The sequence below is a fragment of the Tachysurus vachellii genome, chromosome 12 (assembly GCF_030014155.1).
Source record: "Tachysurus vachellii isolate PV-2020 chromosome 12, HZAU_Pvac_v1, whole genome shotgun sequence".
In the NCBI taxonomy this organism is placed as follows: Eukaryota; Metazoa; Chordata; class Actinopteri; order Siluriformes; family Bagridae; genus Tachysurus; species Tachysurus vachellii.
Window position 1 is genome coordinate 25,061,309 of NC_083471.1, and position 24,153 is coordinate 25,085,461.

The 24,153-nt window shown below is 38.7% G+C and overlaps 2 protein-coding genes across 2 annotated transcripts in view; both read right to left on the minus strand.

The window, feature by feature from the left end:
- Positions 1 to 213: 213 nt before the first annotated feature.
- Positions 214 to 10,215, minus strand: hspb8 (heat shock protein b8). Its single transcript, XM_060883826.1, has 4 exons — positions 10,122 to 10,215; positions 9,594 to 9,979; positions 6,876 to 6,939; positions 214 to 1,749 (listed from the first exon to the last, which is right to left on the minus strand). The coding sequence occupies exons 2-4, from the start codon at positions 9,943 to 9,945 to the stop codon at positions 1,584 to 1,586; spliced, it is 582 nt and encodes a 193-aa protein (XP_060739809.1). The 5' UTR covers positions 9,946 to 9,979; positions 10,122 to 10,215; the 3' UTR covers positions 214 to 1,583.
- Positions 10,216 to 16,526: 6,311 nt separating this feature from the next.
- The window catches only part of srrm4 (serine/arginine repetitive matrix 4), a 61,144-nt gene continuing 53,517 nt past the window's right edge, over positions 16,527 to 24,153 (minus strand). The window contains exons 9-13 of the mRNA XM_060883825.1: positions 21,227 to 21,510; positions 20,392 to 20,559; positions 20,200 to 20,304; positions 18,876 to 19,019; positions 16,527 to 18,753 (exon numbers count right to left, since the gene is read on the minus strand). Of these exons, the coding sequence (XP_060739808.1) occupies positions 18,519 to 18,753; positions 18,876 to 19,019; positions 20,200 to 20,304; positions 20,392 to 20,559; positions 21,227 to 21,510 (936 nt within the window). The 3' untranslated portion in view covers positions 16,527 to 18,518. The remainder of the gene's footprint in view (positions 18,754 to 18,875; positions 19,020 to 20,199; positions 20,305 to 20,391; positions 20,560 to 21,226; positions 21,511 to 24,153) is intronic.

Genomic DNA, 24,153 nt, shown 5'->3' on the forward strand with positions numbered 1-24,153 from the left:
CTAGAGACTCTGAATAGAAAATGGTAAAAAAAAAAAAAAAAGCTATACATTTATAAATTAATACTGAATGACATACTATTGTTATATTTAATGTTGAAGGATGTTTGTAAAACAAGCTCTAGAAGAACTATAGCAGCTCTGACTGTTACAAAGCACTAACACTGGAGACTCCTTCCATAAATGTGCAAATACAAAACTCTGATAAGGAGACACTTTGTGTAAGACATTTTATTGCATAGATTTTCTCAGTACGAATTACAAACAGTATATTTACACCCAGTGAAGTATCAGAAAAAAAAACCCTGAAAAAACACTAAATGATAAAACTGATATTTCACTAAAGATAAATCAGTTGTTCACTTGTTAATATGTTTAGTTACAACACACACTGAATCTCTGGGAGAAAAATAAAAACAAGTTGGCTTTCATCAACACTCAAGCACAACTTTCTCTCTATCTCGTACACACAGACACACACACACACACACGTTTGGGTGTATTGGTGCAATCGCACTTTGATCATCTTCCTCCATAAATGTGTCTGCACATGTTGATTCGGCTAAATGATTTTTTTAGCTTCAGCTTTAATGCTAGTAGCTTCCTTTACTTGATTTAGCCTGTCTGCTAAAATGTTCATTAGCCAAATAAAGTCAAATTTTGAAGTAACTTTATGCAGCAGCTTTTACATTTTCACTTAAAGTTAGCTAGCAGGTTAAAGAAAGCACTAGAAGTTACTGCATGCTCGCTAACCAATCTAACTAAAGCAGAAACGATAATGCTGTGTTAGCTGTTGTTCGTAACAATAAAAAATGCTAAAAAACATTTTTACCTCCTTTTCTTAGAAATGCTATGGCCAATCCGTTACTGAAAATGTCTCTGTTTATTCTTATTCGTCTTGGTGAAACTCAGACTGTAACACCATAAAAACTTTTAGTAAGATGTCTTCTTACATATTGGAAATTTCCTTAATTGCTTGCTAATTTACTTAGCTAGCAATAACCTGCTGTGTGGATACAGTTAGTATCAACCAAACACACTATTGTTAGATTTTCAGCTGAAACCAAACTCTGCAAGAAGGCTAATATAATAGTGTCTATAAAAAAAGCTTTAAGAAAATAAAATTAGCTTAACGAGAAATTGCTAACTTTTTTATATATATGTTCTAGAGCAAAGAATCTGCCAAATGGTTTTTAATTCTAACTAATTTTTTTAACATCTTTCTTTGTGCACAACAGCAGAAAAAAAGCTGAGGTAATGCGTTTGTATTATTTGTTCATTCAGGATGCTAACTTAGTCATGTGATTGTAGCTAGCACAGGAGCACAAGAAAGTACGGCTAGCTAGGTTACCTAGCAACAAGGAAGAGCAACATGATGTCATTTAACCGCACCACACAATCACACAAACCATCTCATACACCCGAGATTAGCGTAACACTTTGTGACATTTAGCTTGTCTTTGCCGTTCGTCTTTCAGAAATTTCACCACACGTTTACATTAAACAACATTTCAAGTTGGAAATTGCAGTAAGGATTTAGTACAAAATCACATCTCCACCCACTGTAGATTAGAGGAAGTGGGTATTTAAGCCGTGGAAGTTTCCTGTGGTTTGGTTTGTTCCTCCATGGGCTCAGTCTGAGCCTCGTTACTGTACAGGTAATATGGAGGAGTCTGTCTCGCCTCGATGATCAGCACTCCCTCAGGAGAAAGAGACGCAAACACCGTTAGTGGGTCCACATCCACTGGGACCCTATACAATGAGAGAGAGAGAGAGAGAGAGAGAGAGAGAGAGAGAGAGAGAGAGAGAGAGAGAGAGAGAGAGAGAGCGAGAGAGAAAAGAGGGAAGTCATCCAGTGCTTTAGAAATACAATACAAAAATGTACAACACACTGTATCTTTACATTTCTTTTACATTTCTTTCCTTTTCCCTCTTTTGTTTCTCACTTGTTTCTCTGACCATTTCTTTAATCTTTCATTTCTCACTTTCCTTCTTTCTTTCTTTCTTTCTTTCTTTCTTTCTTTCCTCCAGTTTCTCTTTCTCCTTCATTTCCTCTGTGAAACTCAGTGTGTTATTTATTTTGAACGGGAGGATGATCATTCCTGATATCATCATTTTGAAGCGTGTGAGAGAGAGAGAGAGAGAGAGAGAGAGAGAGAGAGATCCAGATATTAAGCTCAGAAATAGAGACTGTTCCCAATTACTACAAATCACCAGCTGGTATGAAGATTAGCACCTGAAATCTCCACCTGAAAACTGGAGTAATCATTGTGGCAGCCATTTTAATGAGTGTGCGAGAGAGAGAGAGAGAGAGAGAGAGAGAGAGAGAGAGAGAGAAACGGTGGTAGAAAAAGAAAGAGAGTGTGATTGGGTGGAACACACTTTTAACATGAACGTGTAATGAGGTCATTGACAGATCCCTCTCCCCAAACTCATCTCATATTGCAGTGGGAACAGGAGGTGCAGAACATTCCGTAGCCTTCAGGGACAATGCTGGAATGCTCTCACTTCTATGTCATCACAGTGAGTTCAATGATACACTGCATATACCGAAACACACTCGCTCAGGGTCTACACACAACCGGCGAATCAAGGTTTTTAACATATTAAACATATAACTCGGCATGAGAAGTTCATTCCGAACATAGCAGAACATAACCCGAGCTAAATAAAATGTTCCTGACATCCCTGATAGCATTAGCAGTGATTAAACTCCTCTTATGAATCATAGCTAGCATAAGCATTGTGAACATCATGAACCATGTGATTCCTCTCACAAATCCAGTCAGATTTGCTAGGGATAGCAGCACAGATTGTTTTTATGATGTCAGGTTAGCATGAATCTTAGAACTCCTGCGAGATTAGCTCGACATAAATGCGTGTTTGATAGCAATCCAGCTAGTGTTAGCAGTGACAGAGTATGAACAGTTATTTATTTGACTTCAGAATTCTTCAAAAATTCTCTCAGACTAGCTCAACATTGGTAGCCGATGTTTTCAGGAAAACTGAAATAATTTCCTCAGAAAAATCCTGTCAGGTTAGCATTTGTTAGCTAGTTGGCATGGCTAGAGTGGTACCTAGCAAGCTAAGACACAGACACACCCCAAATGTACAGTGATTTATTAAACTGTTCTACGCACTAAAACAGAGACAGAGAGAACAGAGCCTCTGAGACACACAAACACATGCACACACACACACACACACACACACACACACACACACACACACACGCTCTCTGACCTAATAAGGTAGCGAAAGCGAGTATGTGGACTGTAACATAAACATCAGTGTTAGTTCAGGAGTCGCTTGCTATTTAATTAACATCACACTGCTACAGTGCGCTAACACCAGCGTGTGTCCTCTCACACACACCACACACACTCGAGCAGTCCAACAGAGTGTGTTTCATCAGCATTGTCTTCACATGACAATTTTTTTTCTTACTTTTTATTAATCACTCTCTCACTGTCTTTCTTCACCTTTTTCCTCACACTTTTTTCTTTTAATTTTTACTTCTCTTTTTAACCATCTTTCCTTCCCATTTCTATCTACTTCCTCTCTTTCTTCCTTTCATCTGTTTCTTTCTTTTCACTTTATTACTGCCATTTTTTGTTCAGTTCTGTACTTCGCAGGCCTTTACTCTCACTCCTTATCTTCCTTTTGCTCTTTCTTTCTCACTTTCTTGGCTTTCTTGTGGCTTTCTCATTTTATCACAGCAAATTTTTCCTCTCCCTCTCCATGGCACTAGAGTTGTTTTTCTGTGTGTGTGTGTGTGTGTGTGTGTGTGTGTGTGTGTGTGTGTGTGTGTGTGATAAATGATCTCAGTGTTAGGGGCTGCAGGCGTCAGTGCAGTCTGTTTACCTCCAGCAAGAAGTTTTCATTATCATTTCATCTCTTGTATCGATCCTGTAAGTCTGCCCTCTCTCTCTCTCTCTCTCTCTCTCTCTCTCTCTCTCTCTCTCGCTCTCTCTGTCTCGCTCTGTCTCTCTCTCTCTCTGTCTCTCTCTCACTAGCTCTCTCTCTCTCTCTCTCTCTCACTTTCTCTCTCTCTCTCTCTCTCTCTCTCTCTTACTTTCTGTCTCTCTCTCTCTCGTGCTTTCTGTCTCTAGCTCGCTCTCTCTCTCGCTCTCACTTTCTCTCTCTCTCTCTTACTTTCTGTCTATCCCCTCTCTCTCTCTCTCTCTCTCTCTCTCTCTCTCTCTCTCTCTCTCTCTCTGACACACACACACAAACACACGACATAGAGAAATAATGGAAAGAATGAAAGCGAAAAGAAAAGATAGATGGAGAGAGAGAAGAAACAAACACTAATCGGAAAACAGAGCGAAAGAAGAAAGTGACAAAGGAGTTTGAGGAGACGATAAGAGACACAGAAAGATGAAAAAGAGAGTGCAGATAATAACAGTGTATGTGGCTGAAGCAGATTACGTTTTTTTGTTTGTTTGTTTTTTTTTTGTCTGTTCCTGGTCTGTTCCTTTTGTTCGTGTTAAGAACAGACAGAAATAAACGACACACTGCTCCATAATGTGAAATAAACATCTCTTTACACAAAACTTCACACACCGCATACACATCAGCTGCACGAATGTCAGAGCTGCGGTTAGAGAAAACGAACCAACGACTTCCTACTGACCAAACAGAACCCTGAGTTCAATCGTAAAAATTTTCAGTAGGATGTTTTTCAGCTGTTAAGCAAAGGTCGGATATCACCGGGGCCTGAATGCGTTCGGACGGCTAAAACCAGGTGCTCACATGCAGTGAGAGAGAAGAGCGGTCTAAAAGAGATAGAGTATTTATAGATCTGTTGTGAGGGAGGGGCAAGTCTGCTGTCATGCCATGGGGCATTAGTGGACTAACAGCTGAATATGATCACTGCACTTTTTTTTACTGCACTTTATCTGCAGCTTCAGTGAGGAAAGAAAAAACTGACTGCACAATTAGACAGTAATGTTAATATCGGTGTTAATGAGGAATCTTAAAAGGTTATGACACAGACGATATGTTATGATATGTAACAATGCGATATAATGCAACGCGTTAAGATATTACAAGATATGATACCACATGAAACGATAAAATATAGGATATATGACTTGTTAAGATATGATAACACCTGAGACGGTACGATGTGTTAAGACACAAACGGACATGATGCTAGGTGATACGATACAATGAGATATGATACAGTGTCATATTATGTGAACGTTGCAATACTATATGATATTCTACAGTACTATGTGATGATATACCACATGATACCACAATACGGTATGATACCACATGATACAATACGATGCCACGTGATTCAACATGATACCACATGATATATGATACTACATCATAAGATATAATACCACAAGATACCATATGATGCCATATCAGAAGATATGGTACTATATGATGCAATAAAATACATGATACCACATGATACCACATGCCACATGATAAGTTTTTTTATTATATGATACCACATGATAAGATAGATAATCAACATGATACCATATGATACCACATGATACCACAATACAATATGATACCACATTATATGATACCACATGATACCATATGATACCACATGATACCACAATACAATATGATACCACATTATATGATACTACATAATAAGATATAATACCACATGATATCATATGGGGCAATATGATACCGCACAATGCCATATAAGAGCATGTGATACCACGGTATGATATGTGGTTAATGTGTGGTAGCCTAGTGGTTAAGGCGTTTGGACTACTGATCAGAGAGTCATGAGTTTGAATCCCAGGCCCACTGTTGGGCCCCTGAGCAAGGCCCTTAACCCTCAATTGCTCAGTTGTACAAATTTTAATAAATAGAAAGTCAGTCTGGATAAGTGATGAATATAATACCATATTATGCAATATGATACCACATGATATAATACAAGGTGATACTGTAACAACTCGTCTCGGAGAGACACTGAATACACAGAAGATCTGTGTTATGATCCCACATGACGTGATACCACACGATGTGATACCGCATGACGTGATACCACATGACGTGATACCACACGATGTGATACCGCATGACGTGATACCACACGATGTGATACCGCATGACGTGATACCACATGACGTGATACCACACGATGTGATACCGCATGACGTGATACCACGACGTGATACCACACGATGTGATACCGCATGACGTGATACCACAAGATGTGATACCGCATGACGTGATACCACGACGTGATGCCACACGATGTGATACCGCATGACGTGATACCACAAGATGTGATACCGCATAACGTGATACCACATGACGTGATACCACACGATGTGATACCGCATGACGTGATACCACATGACGTGATACCACACGATGTGATACCGCATGACGTGATACCACATGACGTGATACCACATGACGTGATACCACACGATGTGATACCGCATAACGTGATACCACATGACGTGATACCACACGATGTGATACCGCATGACGTGATACCACATGACGTGATACCACATGACGTGATACCACACGCTGTGATACCACACGATGTGATACCGCATAACGTGATACCACATGACGTGATACCACACGATGTGATACCGCATAACGTGATACCACATGACGTGATACCACATCATATGATCCAATATGGCACCATGTGATGTGGTATGATTTGCTTTTGATATATAATATAATGGCCTATAATATAATGTCATATAATAACTATAATATTATAATATTATAACTATAAAATATAATAACATATAATAATATCATAATAGTTATGATATGATAATAAACTCTTCTGATTCTCTTTCTTGCTCTCTTTTTCTCTCTGTCTATCCTTCTGATATATGCAGAGATGCAGAGACACTTACTGAATTTTCTTTGTGAAGTTCTTCGTCACGATTCCTCCCTCATCCTGCTTCTCTTCATGTTTACCTGAGCAGGAAAAAAAACAGCATGACAGTTATTAACTAACACACACACACACACACACACACACACACACACACACACACACACACACACACACACAGAAGTAGTCTTAGAGAAACAGCTGCTAAATGAAGTGAGACTTGACATTTAGCGCTCTGTGCTCAGTACTAACGCACAGTAGCACGCTTCCTGTTCTTTGACCTTTGACCCCTAGGTTTTACAAAAAGGTCACAGTAGGAAACATTTCAGCAGCAGCAGCAGCATTAAGCATCAGAGCGTCAACACGGCACTTTATTTCTCTCCAATTCCATTCTTCTCTTCTTGAAAATATTCTTTGTTTTCTATTTTTATCTTTTTTCAGTCCTTCATTTGTGCATTTATTTATATATATATTTTATTGCTTGTATTTTTCTGGTTCATCCTTTTCTACTGTATCTTTTTACTTTACTTCTGTTTCATTGATCATTTTCTTTCTCGTTTTTTCTTTTTATCTTCCTCTTTCTGTCTTCTATTAATTGTTAATTTTTTCTTCTTTTTCGATTTCTCTTTCTTTTAGTCCCTCCCACTCACTCCCTGTACCACTCCCTCCCTCCCTCTCTCACTCCCTCTCTCCCCCTCACTCGCTGCCTCTCTCTCTCTCACTCCCTCTCTCTCACTCCCTCTCTCACTCCCTCTCCCACTCCCTCTCTCTCCCACTCTTACTCACTCTGTCACTCACTCCCTCCCTCACTCCCTTCATCTCTCTCTAACTCCCTCCCTCTCTCCCTCCCTCCCCCCTCTCTCTCACACCCTCCCTCCCTCCCTCCCTCTCTCACTCCCTCTCTCTCTCTCTCACTCCCTCTCCCTCTTTCACTCCCTCACTCTCACTCACTCCGTCACTCACCCCTCCCCCTCTCTCACTTCCTCACTCTCACTCACTCCGTCACTCACCCCCTCCCCTCTCTCATTCTTCCGCTCTCACTCACTCCCTCCCTCACTCCCTTCATCTCTCTCTAACTCCCTCCCTCTCTCACTCCCTCCCTCCCTCTCTCACTCCCTCACTCTCACTCACCCCCTCCCCCTCTCTCACTCCCTCACTCTCACTCACTCCGTCACTCACTCCCTCCCTCACTCCCTTCATCTCTCTCTAACTCCCTCACTATCTCCCCTCCTCTCTCCAGTTGTTAGACAGTAAATTGTTATGCTGCTTTGGTCTGGCTGAGGTATGTAGATATATACAGCCCTTCACACAGTCCTAAAGTCCTTGAAAGTTTAAACACCCGACAGATTCGTCTCTGGATCTGATGAATATGATCATTATTAATCTCTTTACTGTAAAACAGTCACAACATCACATCCTTGTCACCGAAGTGATTAAAAAGCCAATCTGTGTTCTGTAGCGTCGGTTCTTTCATCAAACATTAGTCATGGCTGTGACCCACAAAGTTTGAAGTCTTCCCTCTGTTCCATGGATCATGTGTCTCTGATTTAGTGCTGTTTATAGACAGAACAGGGCGCGTCTCCATCCGACGGCTAATTCTGTTTGTAGCGTGATGTTTCTTAAAGTATCTCAGCAGGTGACAGAGTCAGAGAGGCATTGTGGAAATGTGCAAGTCACTGTGCTCTCTCTCTCCCTCACACACACACACACACACACACACACACACACACACACAGTCTAAACTAAAGTCTTATCAAAGGTCAAACTAAACCTAAATTCTAAGTTAAACCGGTCTAAATTAAATCAGTTTAGGTCTTTAGATCAGAAAGGCGGTCTACAAGAACCTGAACCAATCGTGTCTAACTTAAAATTAGTCAAAACTAAAAAGTAAACCAACGTCACCTAAAGATTTAAACTCTAAACCAGAATAAAACTAAACATTCAAGAAATCTATACAAAATCCAACGTAATAAAGAAACAGAAAGGATCTTATTATTCTATTTAAATCTAAACTGAATTAAAAATGTGAGTCAGCTTTCGCCTGTGTGTGTGTGTGTGTGTGTGTGTGTGTGTGTGTGTGTGTGTGTGTGTGTGTGTGTGTGCGATTGTTTTACATTTGGGATGTAATGTTTTATAAAAAAAAATGGTTTATAAAAAGACAAAGAAGAAAAAGAAGAAGAAGAAGAGGAAGAAGAAGAAAAAGAAGAAGGGGAAGAAGAAACGAGGAAGAAGAAGTGGAAGAAAAAGAAGAAGAGGAAGAAGAGAAGAGGAAGAAGAAGAAAAAAGAGGAAAAAGAAAAAGAGGAGGAAGAAGAAAAAGAAAAAGAAGAACAAGAAGAGGAAGAAGAAGAAGAGGAAGAAAAAGAACAAGAAAAGGAAGAAGAAGAAGAAGAAGAAGAAGAAGAAGAAGAAGAAGAAGAAGAAGAAGAGGAAAAAGAAAAAGAGGGGGAAGAAGAAAAAGAAGAAGAGGAAGAAGAAGAGGAAAAAGAGGGGAAAAAAGAGGAGGAAGAAGAAAAAGAAAAAGAAGAGGAAGAAGAAGAGGAAGAAAAAGAACAAGAAAAGGAAGAAGAAGAGGAAAAAGAGGGGAAGAAAAAAAGAAGAAGAGGAAGAAAAAGAAGAAGAACAAGAAGAGGAAGAAGAGAAGAGGAAGAAGAAGAAGAAGAGGAAGAAGAAGAAGAGGAAAAATAAAAAGAGGAGGAAGAAGAAGAAGAGGAAGAAAAATACATGTTGTCTCTCACCTGAAACTTCTACAAACCCGTCCTTAGTCCTGACAGTCAGCTCTTCCGGTCTGTAACTGTGCACGTTCACGCACACTTTCCACGGCTCATCCGGGTCCATCGGCGGCGCGCCTCGAGGGGTTTGCGCGCTCATGGAGGTGCGCGGGAACGAAGAGCGCGGGAACGAGCCCGTCCACGGTGAGCCGAGGCGCGCGCTGAGGCGGGGGCGCGCCCAGCCTGGCCAGTCTAGAGACAGATCCTCCGGGAACGCGGACATGGGCACAGAAAAGTCCGGATCCATGAAGTGCGTAGAGAAAGGGTCACGTGTCAACCTCTGTCTGCTCCCCAGGGGGTAGAAATCACCTTCTGCCATCTTCTCAAGAGTGTAAACACAAGTTTAGTCAAGTCTGTAAAGAATCAACGTGAAAAAAAGTGTCAAGATTATTCAATTCTGTGGAAACAAATGTCCAAACTCCAGTTAACACTTAGATAAAGTCCCTTCTGGACGCTCACACACACTACCACACACTAACACACACTAACACACACCTAGAGTCTCAGTGTCCACTTGCTGTGTGTGTTTAAAGGGTCTCCAGCCAAAAGTGGACTGGTGCCCTTTTATACAGCCTGAGGGATTTGGGTTGCCTTATTATTATCATAAACCCTCAACTGGGAGGATTTTTTTTGTGTATAAATCTCAAAGGATAATCTTTAGTCGTGATGTAAACACATTGATCTAAAATCCACCAACAAATGAACTGCGTATGGTGACACAAAACTTTTTTTTCAATTCAATTCAATTTATTTGTAAAGAGCTTTTAACAATTTCCCATTGTCTCAAAGCAGCTTTACAGAAGTATGGAAACAGAAGAGAGGGAAAAAAGAAATAATAATAATAATAATAATAATAATAATAATAATAATAAGAAGAAGAAGAAGAAGAAGAAGAAGAAGAAGGAGAATAATAATAATAAGAAGAAGAAGAAATAAGGATAAAAATTAATTTATTAATATATGAAATGAAAGTTTAAAATTAATTTTATACTATATATTTATCCCTATCCCTAATGAGCAAGCCGGAGGCGATGGCGGCAAGGAAAATCTCCCTGAGTGGACATGAGGTTGAAACCTTGAGAGGAACCAGGCTCAGAAGGGAACCCGTCCTCATTTGGGTGACACTCTACAGTAAATAACATAAATGTAAATAATGTCATTTATACAGCAGTTTATAATAGTTACAGCCGTGAGCTCCTGAGGAACTAATGGGTCATCGTAAACTCTGAGTTCAGCACAGACCTGATTGATAAAGATTGACCAGAACATAAAGCATTTTTTTTTTATTTATTACAGAACAAAAAGGGACACGACGTGAAAAGAAATACGGCCCAGTTACAGATTCCAGATGTTTGGTTAGCTACTTAGCATGCAAACACTCTTTCTAGAGAGAATTTACTAGTTTGACATCATGAAAGTATTTCTATGAAACTGCTATAGGCTCTGAGGCAGAGACGATGTCCATAAAATGTTCAGAAGTTCCCCAAACTGCTGGGTATTATAGATAGATAGATAGATAGATAGATAGATAGATAGATAGATAGATAGATAGATAGATAGATAGATAGTCAAACAGATAGATAGATAGATAGATAGATAGATAGATAGATAGATAGATAGATAGATAGATAGATAGTCAAACAGATAGATAGATAGATAGATAGATAGATAGATAGATAGATAGATAGTCAAACAGATAGATAGATAGATAGATAGATAGATAGATAGATAGATAGATAGATAGATAGATAGAATGATAGATAGATAGATAGACAGACAGACAGTCAAACAGATAGATAGATAGATAGATAGATAGATAGACAGTCAAACAGATAGATAGATAGATAGATAGATAGATAGATAGATAGATAGATAGATACTGTAGATAGATAGATAGATAGATAGATAGATAGATAGATAGATAGATAGATAGATAGATAGATAGATAGATAAATAGACAGACAGACAGACAGTCAAACAGATAGATAGATAGATAGATAGATAGATAGATAGATAGATAGAATGATAGATAGATAGATAGACAGACAGACAGTCAAACAGATAGATAGATAGATAGATAGATAGATAGATAGATAGATAGATAGATAGATAGACAGATAGATAGATAGATAGATAGATAGATTGGAGAGTAATGAGCTACAGGAACACTATCCCACTGCCCTTAAAATATCAATATAAAATAATATTAAAACAAAACCTATAGCAGAGAGTCCTCAGTTTTTCACCAGGTTATGAGCATAAAAGATGGTCAGGACTAAATCAGTCCCTGAAATTTGTTCTGTTTATTCAAATGAAATCAAAAATATATAAAAATAAAAAGAAAGACACATAATAGATAAAATATACACATAAAAGTACACATATTATATGATAAAGAATCAGGATTCCTAACACTTCACCAAAAATGTGAAGTGTTAGGAATTATTTTGACAACTAATAACTAATAAACTTAACTATTACTTATATAACAGATTTAACAAATCCCACCAGTGTAACATAAAAACTTTCATTTTATTGCGACTTTTTCTTTCAAAATATCTTAAAGCCGACGTTGACTTGATCAACCTGGCAACCCGGTTAAAGGCTGTTAAAGACCCCTCCTCTATTATCCACTTTTAGCGCGGGACTCCAGCAACTTCTGCAGTGTTCACGTGCTTCTTAATTTACCACGTTATCACAAGTTCAAACAGGATCTAGGATGATCAAGCAAGAAATTGTGACTGATTCAAGTGAATATGAATAGAACTGTAATAACAGACAGTTGGTTTACAGTCACACTAACAACAACAACATCAACAACAACAACAATACTACTACTTCTACTACTACTACTAATAATAATAGTAACAACAACAACAACAACAACAATAGTACTACTACAACTACTACTACTAATAATAATAATAGTAACAACAACAACAACAACAATAGTACTACTACAACTACTACTACTACTACTAATAATAATAACAACAACAATACTACTATACTAATAATAATAATAATAGTAACAACAACAACAATAGTACTATTACTGCTGCTAACAACAACAACAACAACAACAACAACAATAATAATAATAATAATAATAATAATAATAATAATAATAATAATAATAATAATCAGTTTTAACCAATATCTGTTTTATTGAACTGACATTACTTTCCCTTGACTTAATTAAACTAACATCATGCTTTCTTTACTTATCCCACAAATTGGGTTATTTATTTATTTATTTATTTATTTATTTATTTATTACAGTGGCTCTGACTATATCAGGCTCTAACATAAACAACAGGTTTATAGTGATGCAGTCCTTTTAATATATTAATGTGTCTATACCTGTATCAAGGACAGACCCCAAATTCTAAGGCTAATAAATGGTTTTAAAATAAAAATTATAATAATAAAGAATCAACATTGTGAAGTTTTCTGTATAAAACTTTTATTTAACATTTAGTTTTTGTGTTGTTAAATTTTGGCAAATTTGGTGTTACTTGATCTACGTAATCACACTCAGAGTGTCCACAATGGCGTTGATTAGAGTCTTATACTTTCTTGTATTCATAGGACTTATAAACGGTAGTGTACAAAAAAGTAGGGTGCATGTGAATGTAGCATGTTCCCTCTTTCAGTGACTCATGGCCTATTTAAAGGAACCTAACTCACCTCAGCTAAGGCCAGAGTCAGGGCTCGGGTCATTGGTATGTGAGGTTATGTCACCACACACACACACACACACACACACACACACACACACACACACACACACACACACACACAGAGACACAGACACACACACACACACACACACTCTCATAAACAGACACAGAGAGACACAGACACACACACTCATAAACACACACACACACAGACACACAAACAGACACACATAGACACACACAGACACATACACACACATAGGCACACACAGACACACACATAGACACAGGCATAGACACGCATACACACACAGACACACACAGACACACACACACACACACACACACACACACACACACACACACACATTCTAAGCATGCAAAGATGACTCAATGATATGATCACCAAGAAACACGACCTTCCCCTTATTCCCGTTCAAGATCCCTCATGAGGAGTCTGAGACACGACATTCCAATTCAATACCATCAACACGTTTAATAAGTTTCAAACAAGTCTCTTTATTTATTCTATAATTTCTACATGGACTCAGACAACAGAGAAAGACTAGACCTAGTGAAAGAGGACACATTCGTATTCTAGGACATTCTCTCTCTCTCTCACTCACACACACACACACACACACACACACACACAATATTTTGCATATAATACAGAGAAAAATGGTTTCTGAGACTCACTTCAATACACACATTTGTTGTTGGATTCTCAACCACACTTTTGAATGTAGTTATTTGGCAGTTGTTATCATTATTTTTTTTAAGATAGTGACAGGAAGTGATGGGACAAAAACCCAAATGGTAGGGTACGAGAATACATTCTTAAGTGACAAACCTTTTTAGAAAAAAAAGTGTAGGAAAAAACATAAAGACATTATAATTATAATTCTGTGGCATATTTAGTACCTACTGGATCATTTAAAGTTAGCATATGAGGTAACATGCTACAGAAATAGACCACTATTGCTAAGCAACCAGGAACTACGGTTACTAGCTAATGGCTGCGGCTAACTACAATTTACCGCATGAGCGCAAATATTGTTAAGTCTGTTATACAGACAATATGGGGAAAAAAGAGAGACCAGAACCTCAAGAATAACATTTCTATAACATTACTAAAAGTAAAGCCTCCGTGAAGTTAATCTGACACTATAAATACGTTTAGCAGTAGCATAGAATCAAACTGCTAAGTTTTCCAAAGTTTCAAAGTCATTTTTAGCAGATTTTTTTCTGGAATTTTCTCTAAAAACAACCCATGATGTGATCCTGCATGAGTGCTAGTACATGTTATTTCATTTCAAATCATTTTGCTATTCCTTCACAACTGATAGCACAACACATGATAACTAATACCTGAAAATAAAACTTGTTAGAACTGATTCTGAGCAGCGTATTAGTCAGTAAAATGGCTGATGTTCTAGCAGGAACACTAGGTCATGAAGAATTGTACCATTTGAGATGTTTATTAAAATGGCTGATGTTTATTAAAATGGCTGATGTTTATTAAAATGGCTTGTAGGATATAAATGAAGAGAAGGTGTTCCAGTGTTTGAGATGTTTGCGATAATGGACATGTTAGTTAGAATGCTAGGTAGCGAAGAGCTCTAGCTTTTGGAACGGTTAATAAAATGACTGATATTTTAGTACGAATGCTACATTAAGTTAATTTTAAATTTAGGAATTAAAAAAAAACATCCCTAGTGGTTTAATAAGTTTGTTTTATTATATAATTATACTTGTATTATTAGTTAGGGATGTTTATTATTGGTCAAGGTTGTAGTAAAAAAAATTAAAATGACTATTAAGAGTTTTAGGACTTTTAAACATTTGGCTGACGTTCTAGTAATAAATGTAAATATAGACAATCTCTATCATTTAACACAGTTGCTGTGATGTGCTAGCATTTGAGATGATTGTGAAAGAATACTGGGTAGTGAATAATTCTAGCATTTGCGGTGTTTATTAATGTCGCTCATGTAAGAACAGCAAGAGGATTTCTAATGTTTGTAAAATTGAAAACATGCTAGTAAGAATGCTACTGTAGATAGTAAAGAGTTGTAGTGTTTGAGGATACTTATTAAAATGGCCAACATTGTATAAAAACACTAAGTAGGAGTTCTAGCTTTTGGGATGTTTATTAAAACTGATAGAAACGAACTCTAATAGACTTTTTCTGTACCCTTCCTGATGCTAACTCAGTGCTAATTAAGACAGGACTAGTGTCTGTGTTTGAAAACGTTTGTTCAGTTAAAATAAATGGGCCATGAATAAATCGATGCACTGTACAATATTATACACAGGCCTTCACAAAGCCTGATGAAGAAGTGGTGAATGTCGTGTTTGTTTCTCGGTGAAATGGCTTCAGGCTTTACAGACGACGCTGGTGTAACGTTATTCATTTCTCATAGAATGCCAGTGTTTTTTTTTTCCCTGGAACGTATTATATATAGTTTGACATCATAAACATCTTGTGTCTTTTATAGCAGCCGGATGAGTCGGCAATTTCTTTGCAAAGCTTCGTCCTTTTTTCAATAAATTACACACATGCTTACTTTAGTCACACAAATCCTATGTGTATTTACACCAGACATTTACAGATTCTCCAGATGAATATTTTTTTTAAAAAAGAAGAAAACTTGTTCAAAATATTAAAAATTCAATTGTAACATATCACACGTGACCATCCTCCAATGACTCCAATGGTTGACTTTTATACCTTTTTAAGTTCTGTTAATTATCGTGCTTATTATACAGGAATAATTCTGCCTTGTTTTGCTTTATAATTTCTTCCTCCTAGCCAGAGAAAAAGCGACTTCATGTCTTACTACTTCCTCAAGCTTCCTTTCAGCAGTGGCATTCTGTATGTCTCTATATGTTCAGATTTCTCCATCACATCACCTACATCATCTTACTCATAAATAAGGAGAAAAAAAATTAAATAGAAATTGAAAAAAAATCTTCAAGGACTTCCTTCTCTACATATAGAAAATATTAATTATTTCTATATAAAATAAAAGTAATAAATACAACAAATATCCAAACAAGCATCTGTCTGCTTTTTGTGTTATGGCAAGAAAATGAAATAAATAAATAATAAATTAATTAATGAACTAACGATCCAACATGCAAAAGAATGTGAGCGATAAAGTCAAATAAATAAATAAATAAATAAATAAATAAATAAATAAATAAACCCAGCATTATTTTACTAAAATACTCCAGTGCGTTTCTCTTTGTAATGAAGTGCGTTGATTAATGTGAGACAAATTGCTACAGATGCACATATTCAAGCTTGAGATTTTAGATGAATATTTCTATTTTACAGTTTCTTAAACCACAGATTGGGGTTGTAAATTTTGTGCTAATCTCGGTTTTAGCTAGCGACCGGATCGTAGCTGGAGTTCAGGAGCTTAAGCTCTAGTCTTAGTCTTAGATCGTAGCTGGAGCTCTAGTCTTAGTCTAGTCGTTAAACTACACTTAGCTAAACACGTTTGTTCTAGCTAATTAGTCGTTAGAAGCTAATAAAAATTAGCCGTCAAGATTTTTTAATACAGAAATGTCCCAGGCTTAGTGTTTTCTGAGGTAATTTTTTTCAGCACATGGCATCCTGTATCTGTTCACAGTTTAATCCTATTAAAAATTTTCTAGTAAAACAAATCTCCTGCTCTACTTCATTGTTAGCCGTGTTTTATTCATAACTAACAATTTGTTTCGTTTTGATATTTCTTATAGTCTTAACATTGAGCTTACATTAGCCACTCTTATCGTCTCAGCTTTACGCTTAGCTAACTGTAATTTTAGCTTAAATGTCTTTTAATGATTTTCTGCGTGGTCATTTTTAGTTTTCACTTTAGCCTTGTTTTGCTACAGCTACCTAGTCGGGTCATAATTTCTGCTAGTTAAGTTGAGCTTAAGCTAAGTTAAAATAATTAACTGCAAAACTAATCTCATCAGATCATATGAACTAGATTAGCAGAGTTTTATAAACTAAAGAACCTACTGTCTAAATATCAGACCGTTTAGCGAGTTAACGAAGCTAGTTAATGTTTGTTTAAGAAGAATGTTTACAGACTAAGTGTATGTACATCTATGGCAATTCCACACTGTGTGATAAATGATACTGTATTCAGATATCTAAGACTGCAGATGTACAAATACATTTCTTTTCTCTAAAACTAGCATAAGCACTTTAGCGCAGACAGACGGGCTTCTGTCTTGTTCAGATAGTCTGTCATCCGTCTGTCGCTGTAACGGCCGTCGCCGTTTGAATTGTTTTGCACTCGGGTGGAAGATAAATACGGCTGGTATTTGAGCCGATGGAGCGTGTGTACGGCAGCATGGCACAATTTTTCAAAGGGTTGAAAATGTGATGCAGGTGTCAAAAAATCCCCGCGTGCAGTAAAATCTGTAACGGCGGTCATATATCTCTGTTCTCGAGCGACTCTGACTTGACACGGTTCTTAAAAATAAAAAAAAAGAAGAAGTAGTGATGGGCAGGTGATAGGCGGATGAAAGGGATTCACATTTTAGGCATGAAATTATACTTAACTCGAGGTTACTAAGCTGAAGTGACAATGCAGCGCATGTCGGTTTAAACTGCGTTAGCGTGGCTAAACAACAAAGAAACGGTGTTTGGTCCCACACATGGCGCGTAGCATTCAACCCGTTTAGCCTGTTATACCAGTCAAGAGTCTTCGTTAACAAATACAGAAATGTTCCAGTGCTTTCTGAGGTGATTTTTCAGCATGTGGCATCCCGTATCCATTTACAGTTTCATTCCATTACACCTTTTCTAATTTTCTGACTAATGTGCGCTCTGGTTAGCTTGCTAACAGCCCTAGCCCTGCCTCTGATTGGAGACTACCTTAGCCCTTCCTTGTTAGATGAGTTTTAATCAGAACTAACACTTTGTTCTAAAAATTTGATCATCTTTCTTATAATCTCAACATTGTGCTCTTAGCAAGCTGTAATTTTAGCGGGAATTTACTTTGTTGTAAACGTTTGAAATAACGTTGTGATTAACGTGGCTACACCTGGCTCCTGCTTGCTAGCTAGCTGTACAGTAATTTGCTAATAGGAGCTAACATGTGTGTCAGTGATTTGGATTTTTGCTTGGTTTTTTTTTTCTTCTGTTAGCTCGCTAGCTCATGGATATTTTTGAAAGGTCCAGATCCGTGTTCTTGTCTGTAAGTTAGCGGCGAGCACGGTTGTAGCTGACTAGAGAGTCATAGCTCCTGCTGCTGTAGATGGAGCTGAGTGAGGTGCTTCGAGTGTAACTGCGGTACGAAGAGCGGCTGCGACTCCTGCCGCGGCTGAGGCTCGGGCTCCTGGTGAGAGAGAACAGACTCCAGGAGGACAGACTGCTGGAGCGGCTCGAGGAAGAGGAAGGACTTGGGCGGTAGTAGGGAATCGGTCTCTTCCTCGCACTGATGAGAAAGACGAGAAAGAACAACAGAAATGAGACAGATGTTGCCTGCTCTGATTCATTACTTCTTAATCGCATGTGTAAAAGCCGTTAAAAGAAGGTGAAATATAGCTGCAGTCAGACCTAGTGATTCTACGAGCCTCGAGATGACTGGGCGAGTCTCTCCTTCTTTTCCTCATGGGGGAACAGATTCTCCTCCTGCTGCGCTTCCTGCTTCGCTTTGACGGCTTCTCACACGAGCTGGAGCTTCTCCTTCTCCCTCGGATCCTTTAGAAGGGACATCGGTATGAAACAGATATCCAGTAAATCCAGCGCTAATTAAAAGTCTTCTGATTAAAATCTGCACCAGGTTAGTCTACAACTTTCTTTTAAATCTTCCCTGGACACACTAACGAACTGGCAGAGAAAGAGGCAAAGTTTCAATAGGAGTCTTGTAAAAACAGAAAGCCTTTTAATCATCAAAAGCAAACAGGTGCTGTTTCCTGTTACCGTGGAAACTAAAATGCAAATGAGGGAATCGTAAAGAAAATAAAAGTCTTGTAATTCACCTCAAAGGAGAAAACCAGCTGTAAAAAATAAACTGAGACTTTAAGCTTTTATAGTTTTATATTTGTTTTTATATCTGTTTTTTGTTGATGTTGTTGTTGTTGTCGTTCTCTGAAAGTCTACTGTGATAACGCCACGCCTCATCGAACAAACTTCACCTCAGCTCATTAAGTAACTGAGGGGGTTTTTACACCTGGTCACATGAGTTTTCTGTGATCCGATAGCTATCCGATGGTAAAAAGACCAGGTCTAAATGCCCTCCGAAACGTTTTCGAGACTGATATAAATCCGATGGTTCACTTCAGGAGGTGGTCTGGGACGTGTTTCAGATGAAACTGGACAGGTGTAAATGAATGTGGTTGTTCAAGCCACATACATCAGCGCTATACTCCTCCCAAACGGAAGTACGTCACTCGCAGGTGACTCGTGAGTCGTGCATCGCGCCAGAAACAGATATGTTTTCCCATCAGTGCTGCTCCGATCTTTCACCCAGGCGTCTCATTTGGTCTTAAAATGCACTGCTGCCGCCAGCGAAAAGGCAGCAAACAGTAAATGCTGCTTTTTGTAGCAACCGCACAATCCGTTTCAATTACCCCGGAAATGAGGTCAAATATATTTGCATTTTGGGCGGGAGTAGAAAGATCGGATCGATATCCGATTCGCCGAGACGCGTTTATGTGGCCTAATGTAAATGGAACAGTTTTAACAAATCAGATAGCTATCGGATCAGAGACAACACATGAAGTGACCAGGTGTAAAAAGGCCCTATGTGACCAGGACTGCTATGCTGGGATGCAGATGAAGGATGAGTTTATTTATTTAATTAATTCATTAACTCATTTATTGATTTGATTTATTTTAGAAGATGTCAATGTAGACAGGTCAGGGCACAGCTGCATACCGGTCCGGTGTGTTTCGTGAGCGTTTCCCGCTCCGTCGGCTGCTCACGCTACACACACTCGCTCTCCTCGAGTCACAGGAGTAACTGGATGAACGGGAATATGACCTACACACACACACACAGACAGAGATTGGGAGGTAAAAATGACAGCTGCAGCTAAACTGAGGTGTGTTTCATTGCAAGGCGACGGACCTGCGGCTGGAGGACGGAGACCTGCTCCTGGATATGTGACGTCCCCAGTGGCGAGAACTTCGTGACGATCGACTCCTGCTGCGAGACCGAGTTTCCGAGCGAAACTGAGATTTCTCAGCAGACGGAGAATGATGGCTCATAAATCCGAAACAGCTGCTGGACTCTTCGCTGGAATTTACACAAAACACGCCACAAGATTAGCTGATGATGATGATGATGCTGATGATGATGATCATACAATAGATGACTGTGACACGTGTTCCCAATAGATGTGTTGAACTTCTATAAACAGAAATGTGCTCATCGATTTAGGGAAGATTGTTAAAAAAAGACTTCAGAAAAGATTGAATTAAAATGAGTTTATAAATTAAAGACACCAGATCTACATGCTTACTAAACTGATCCTATTCTTAGAATTAGATCTGAGTGTTAATTTGAATTCTCAAGCCTGATTGGTGGGAAGGTGTTCTATAGCAACAACTTAAACAGGGATGCCGCACATCCGCGTTATCTTTTGACGCGGTAAAGTTTTCTTTTCTAGGAGACAGCAATGTATTTTTAAGACATTAACGGATGGAGTCTTCAGTGTCAGGTTTCTTTTCTTTGGACGATAACGTGGTTAGCGTGGTTAGCGAGTCTGGTGAATGAACAGATGTTAATATCTGAGTCAGAAGCGGAAAAATAACTAACTCGGTGTTGAGATTAAAAATGCACTGTGTGTTTGTCATTCATCCAGAAATAAATTGCTAAATCGCTGGCAAATTGCTGTTAAAGCGTAAGACGAAGTGCCGTTATTAGAAAAATAATCCACTTAGCTTCCATTTGTGTCTCTCACCTTTTGAGCTTGTTGAAAGCCGACGTGGTAACGTGACTCTCTCTGTGTTCGGCTTTACTCAGAGACTCGTAGCTACTCAGAGAGTTTCCTGAATCGGACGAATTGTCCAGAAATTTCAGTTTCTCCTGTCTGTCTGCCGTGTCCTGCGTCCTCGAGACACCGGTTTTAGACAGCGGCGGAGAGGACGTGTCATTTCCCGAATCGTAATCGGTACGTCCTTTACCCTGAATACATGGCGAGTCCTGGACGATGGAGGATTCCAGCCCAGGACGCGAGTGAACGACCTGCAAGAGAATGACGCTGTTATATAAAAGGGAGGAAAAAAAGCCTAGCTGCAGTGTGAGCTCTCTAGAAAAGCGCCTACATAGAAGAAGCACAGAGAAGAACTTAAAACACAAGATCAGAATGTTTAAGAGAAGATTTAAAGAACATGCACAATTTGTCACATGCCAGAAAAGGAAAGAGAAGAACTGAAAAGAGAGGAAAGGAATAATATGCACTGAAAGTGACTGAGAGAGAGAGAGAGAGAGAGAGAGAGAGAGAATAAAAGACTGGCTTAATAATAAGAGAAGAACGGATTAAAAAAGAGAGGAGAAGAAAATAATAGGAAAAAAAACATTTAACAACAAAACGGAGAGAAAAACAGTAAAGAATAAAGAAAGCCCTGTTGAAGACGTTCTGTCGTTTAAAAACGTTATCTATATGTAAGATAGAATCTAGAGACAGAAGAATAGCTGCCGTCTAATCCAGTCTAAGTCAAAGCGTTGAGGAATTAAAAACACAGGACATTTGGTTTGAGTTTAGTTCGCCTGCAGGAACAGCTTTTTAAAGTCCACCAGCGTCCTACAGTAAGACGCTAAATCTGCGGGTAGCATCGACTTACCAATCCAGACTTCCTCCTTAAGTAGGTACGGTGTAGGAAAAAGGGAAGAGCGGGTAACGTAAGTGCATCGTTAGAGCGGGACAATGCAAGAAAAAGACAAATAAGCCTCGTCTTCAAAAGCCAAAGCCACTCTGACTCACTGCTTATAATAACGCTTCATTTTCTTCTACTTTTTTAAAAATAATACTGTTATCCCTAAACTTAAAATGTGTAAAGCTCAAATGTCAATACATTGTTAGGATTGTTATTGAATACAAAATACTACACGATTATTAAGAACATTTACAGAAAGAAACATGATCAGCTACAAAGTTTTGATTATTTCAGCTAAAAAAAAAAGAAATAAATCAGGTCTATGAGACGCGCAGCACTTCAGTCGGTCGCGACTCCTGGTTGCAAAAACGTAGCGGAAGTTTACTCAGATTTTTTAAGCGTGAGACAGAATCGGGTTTCTAAAACATGCTGGAAAAGTGTTCATAAAACTCATCCTCTAGAATCGGACATATTCCCAAGCCGGCTGTGGTTACAGGATACTGAACTCAGCTAAGTAGCTACTTATCATTATGGTCTAACTACGAAGTAAACAGGCTTAGCTAGCTAACGCTACGTTCTTATTGAGATGCTGCCTATAATCGACGCGGGGAGTTCGCTAACGTTGTTCAGATTTGTTCACCGTTTAAGAATTTATCCACAAACATCCAATCATTACAGCCTTAGTTTTATTCCCTCCATCTCTTCATCCCTCCATCCGTTTCATGTAGCGTTTATCCTTCACTGGAGTCTATGATCCTGGGTATGTGACAACCAAAGTCAGGACACAATCTTTTTAACACACACAGACACACACACACACACACACACAATGGAGAATTTGTTTGGACTAGTGGAGGAAACCAGAGAACCCTGATGAAGCCCCTGAACCACTGGGAGGACACACGGCGAACAGAGACGGGCCTCAAACCCCAAACCATGGAGGTGTGTGGAGGCAAACATGTTAATCACTTAGCATAATTTAGCATAATTTAGCATCATTTAGCCACTGTCAGGATGCCGAGGCGTTATCGTCCTTCTAAACCCTTTTAAATCCCGGGAAGCGGAAAGTTTCACACATGTACGGAAGCGTGGTTATGAAACTCTGCTCTGAAGCAGGATCAGCTCGGCTTACACATACACTGTTAGAATGGTACCGCTAGTTGCTGAGCAACAGACAACCAATCAGAAGCGAGTCTGATATCAGCTGAAAACCAGGACGTAGCTAAACAACACAAAAAAAGCCGTTCGGTGGATAGAGTCAGAAGAAAAAAAGCCAAACATCAAGGAAATGTGTGCCATAGAGAGGGGAAATAAGTCAGCGACTGAACGTCTGGTCGACTACATGACAAACGTCAAAATAGAAATCACTGTCAGGATGCCGAGACATCAGAATCTTTATGAAAACAAAAGATACACCAATCTCTGTTCTTCAGAACTAATTCATAATAATCAGTACAAAACCTTTCAGCAGTTCTTGGGTAACTGAGTTGCGTCATTTTCCCAACGACTGGCGTCTTTTTGCAACCAGGCTGCGCGCACGTCTCATTTTTGTTCTGTCGTCTAACTTCCTGAACTGATCTCTAACAAAATGGAAATTCCTTCTCCTTAACTTGCAAATAAAATCATCTTAACACACATTTATAATACAAACATTTGACTCAGCTTTTATTAAAAAAAAATAAACAAATGAAATAAAAAAAAAAACAATCAGTTTGGAGGAAAATAAAACTAAAGCAGGTCATTGGATAAAGTGTAATTTGAGACACGAGTGTCTGTGTGCGTGTGTGTGTGTGTGTGTGTTTGTATCGTCCGCACTGAGAGGGATGAAAGGTTAGATGAGAAGTAGAGTGTGTGTAATTACTGGAGCTGGGAAACACTCAAAAACCCACTCTGGTTTAAAAAGTTAATTAATGCAAAGCTGAAACGTGTGTGTGTGTGTATGCGTGTGTGTGTGTGTGTGTGTGTGTGTGTGTGTGTGTGTGTGTGTGCGTGTGTGTGTGTGTGTGTGTGC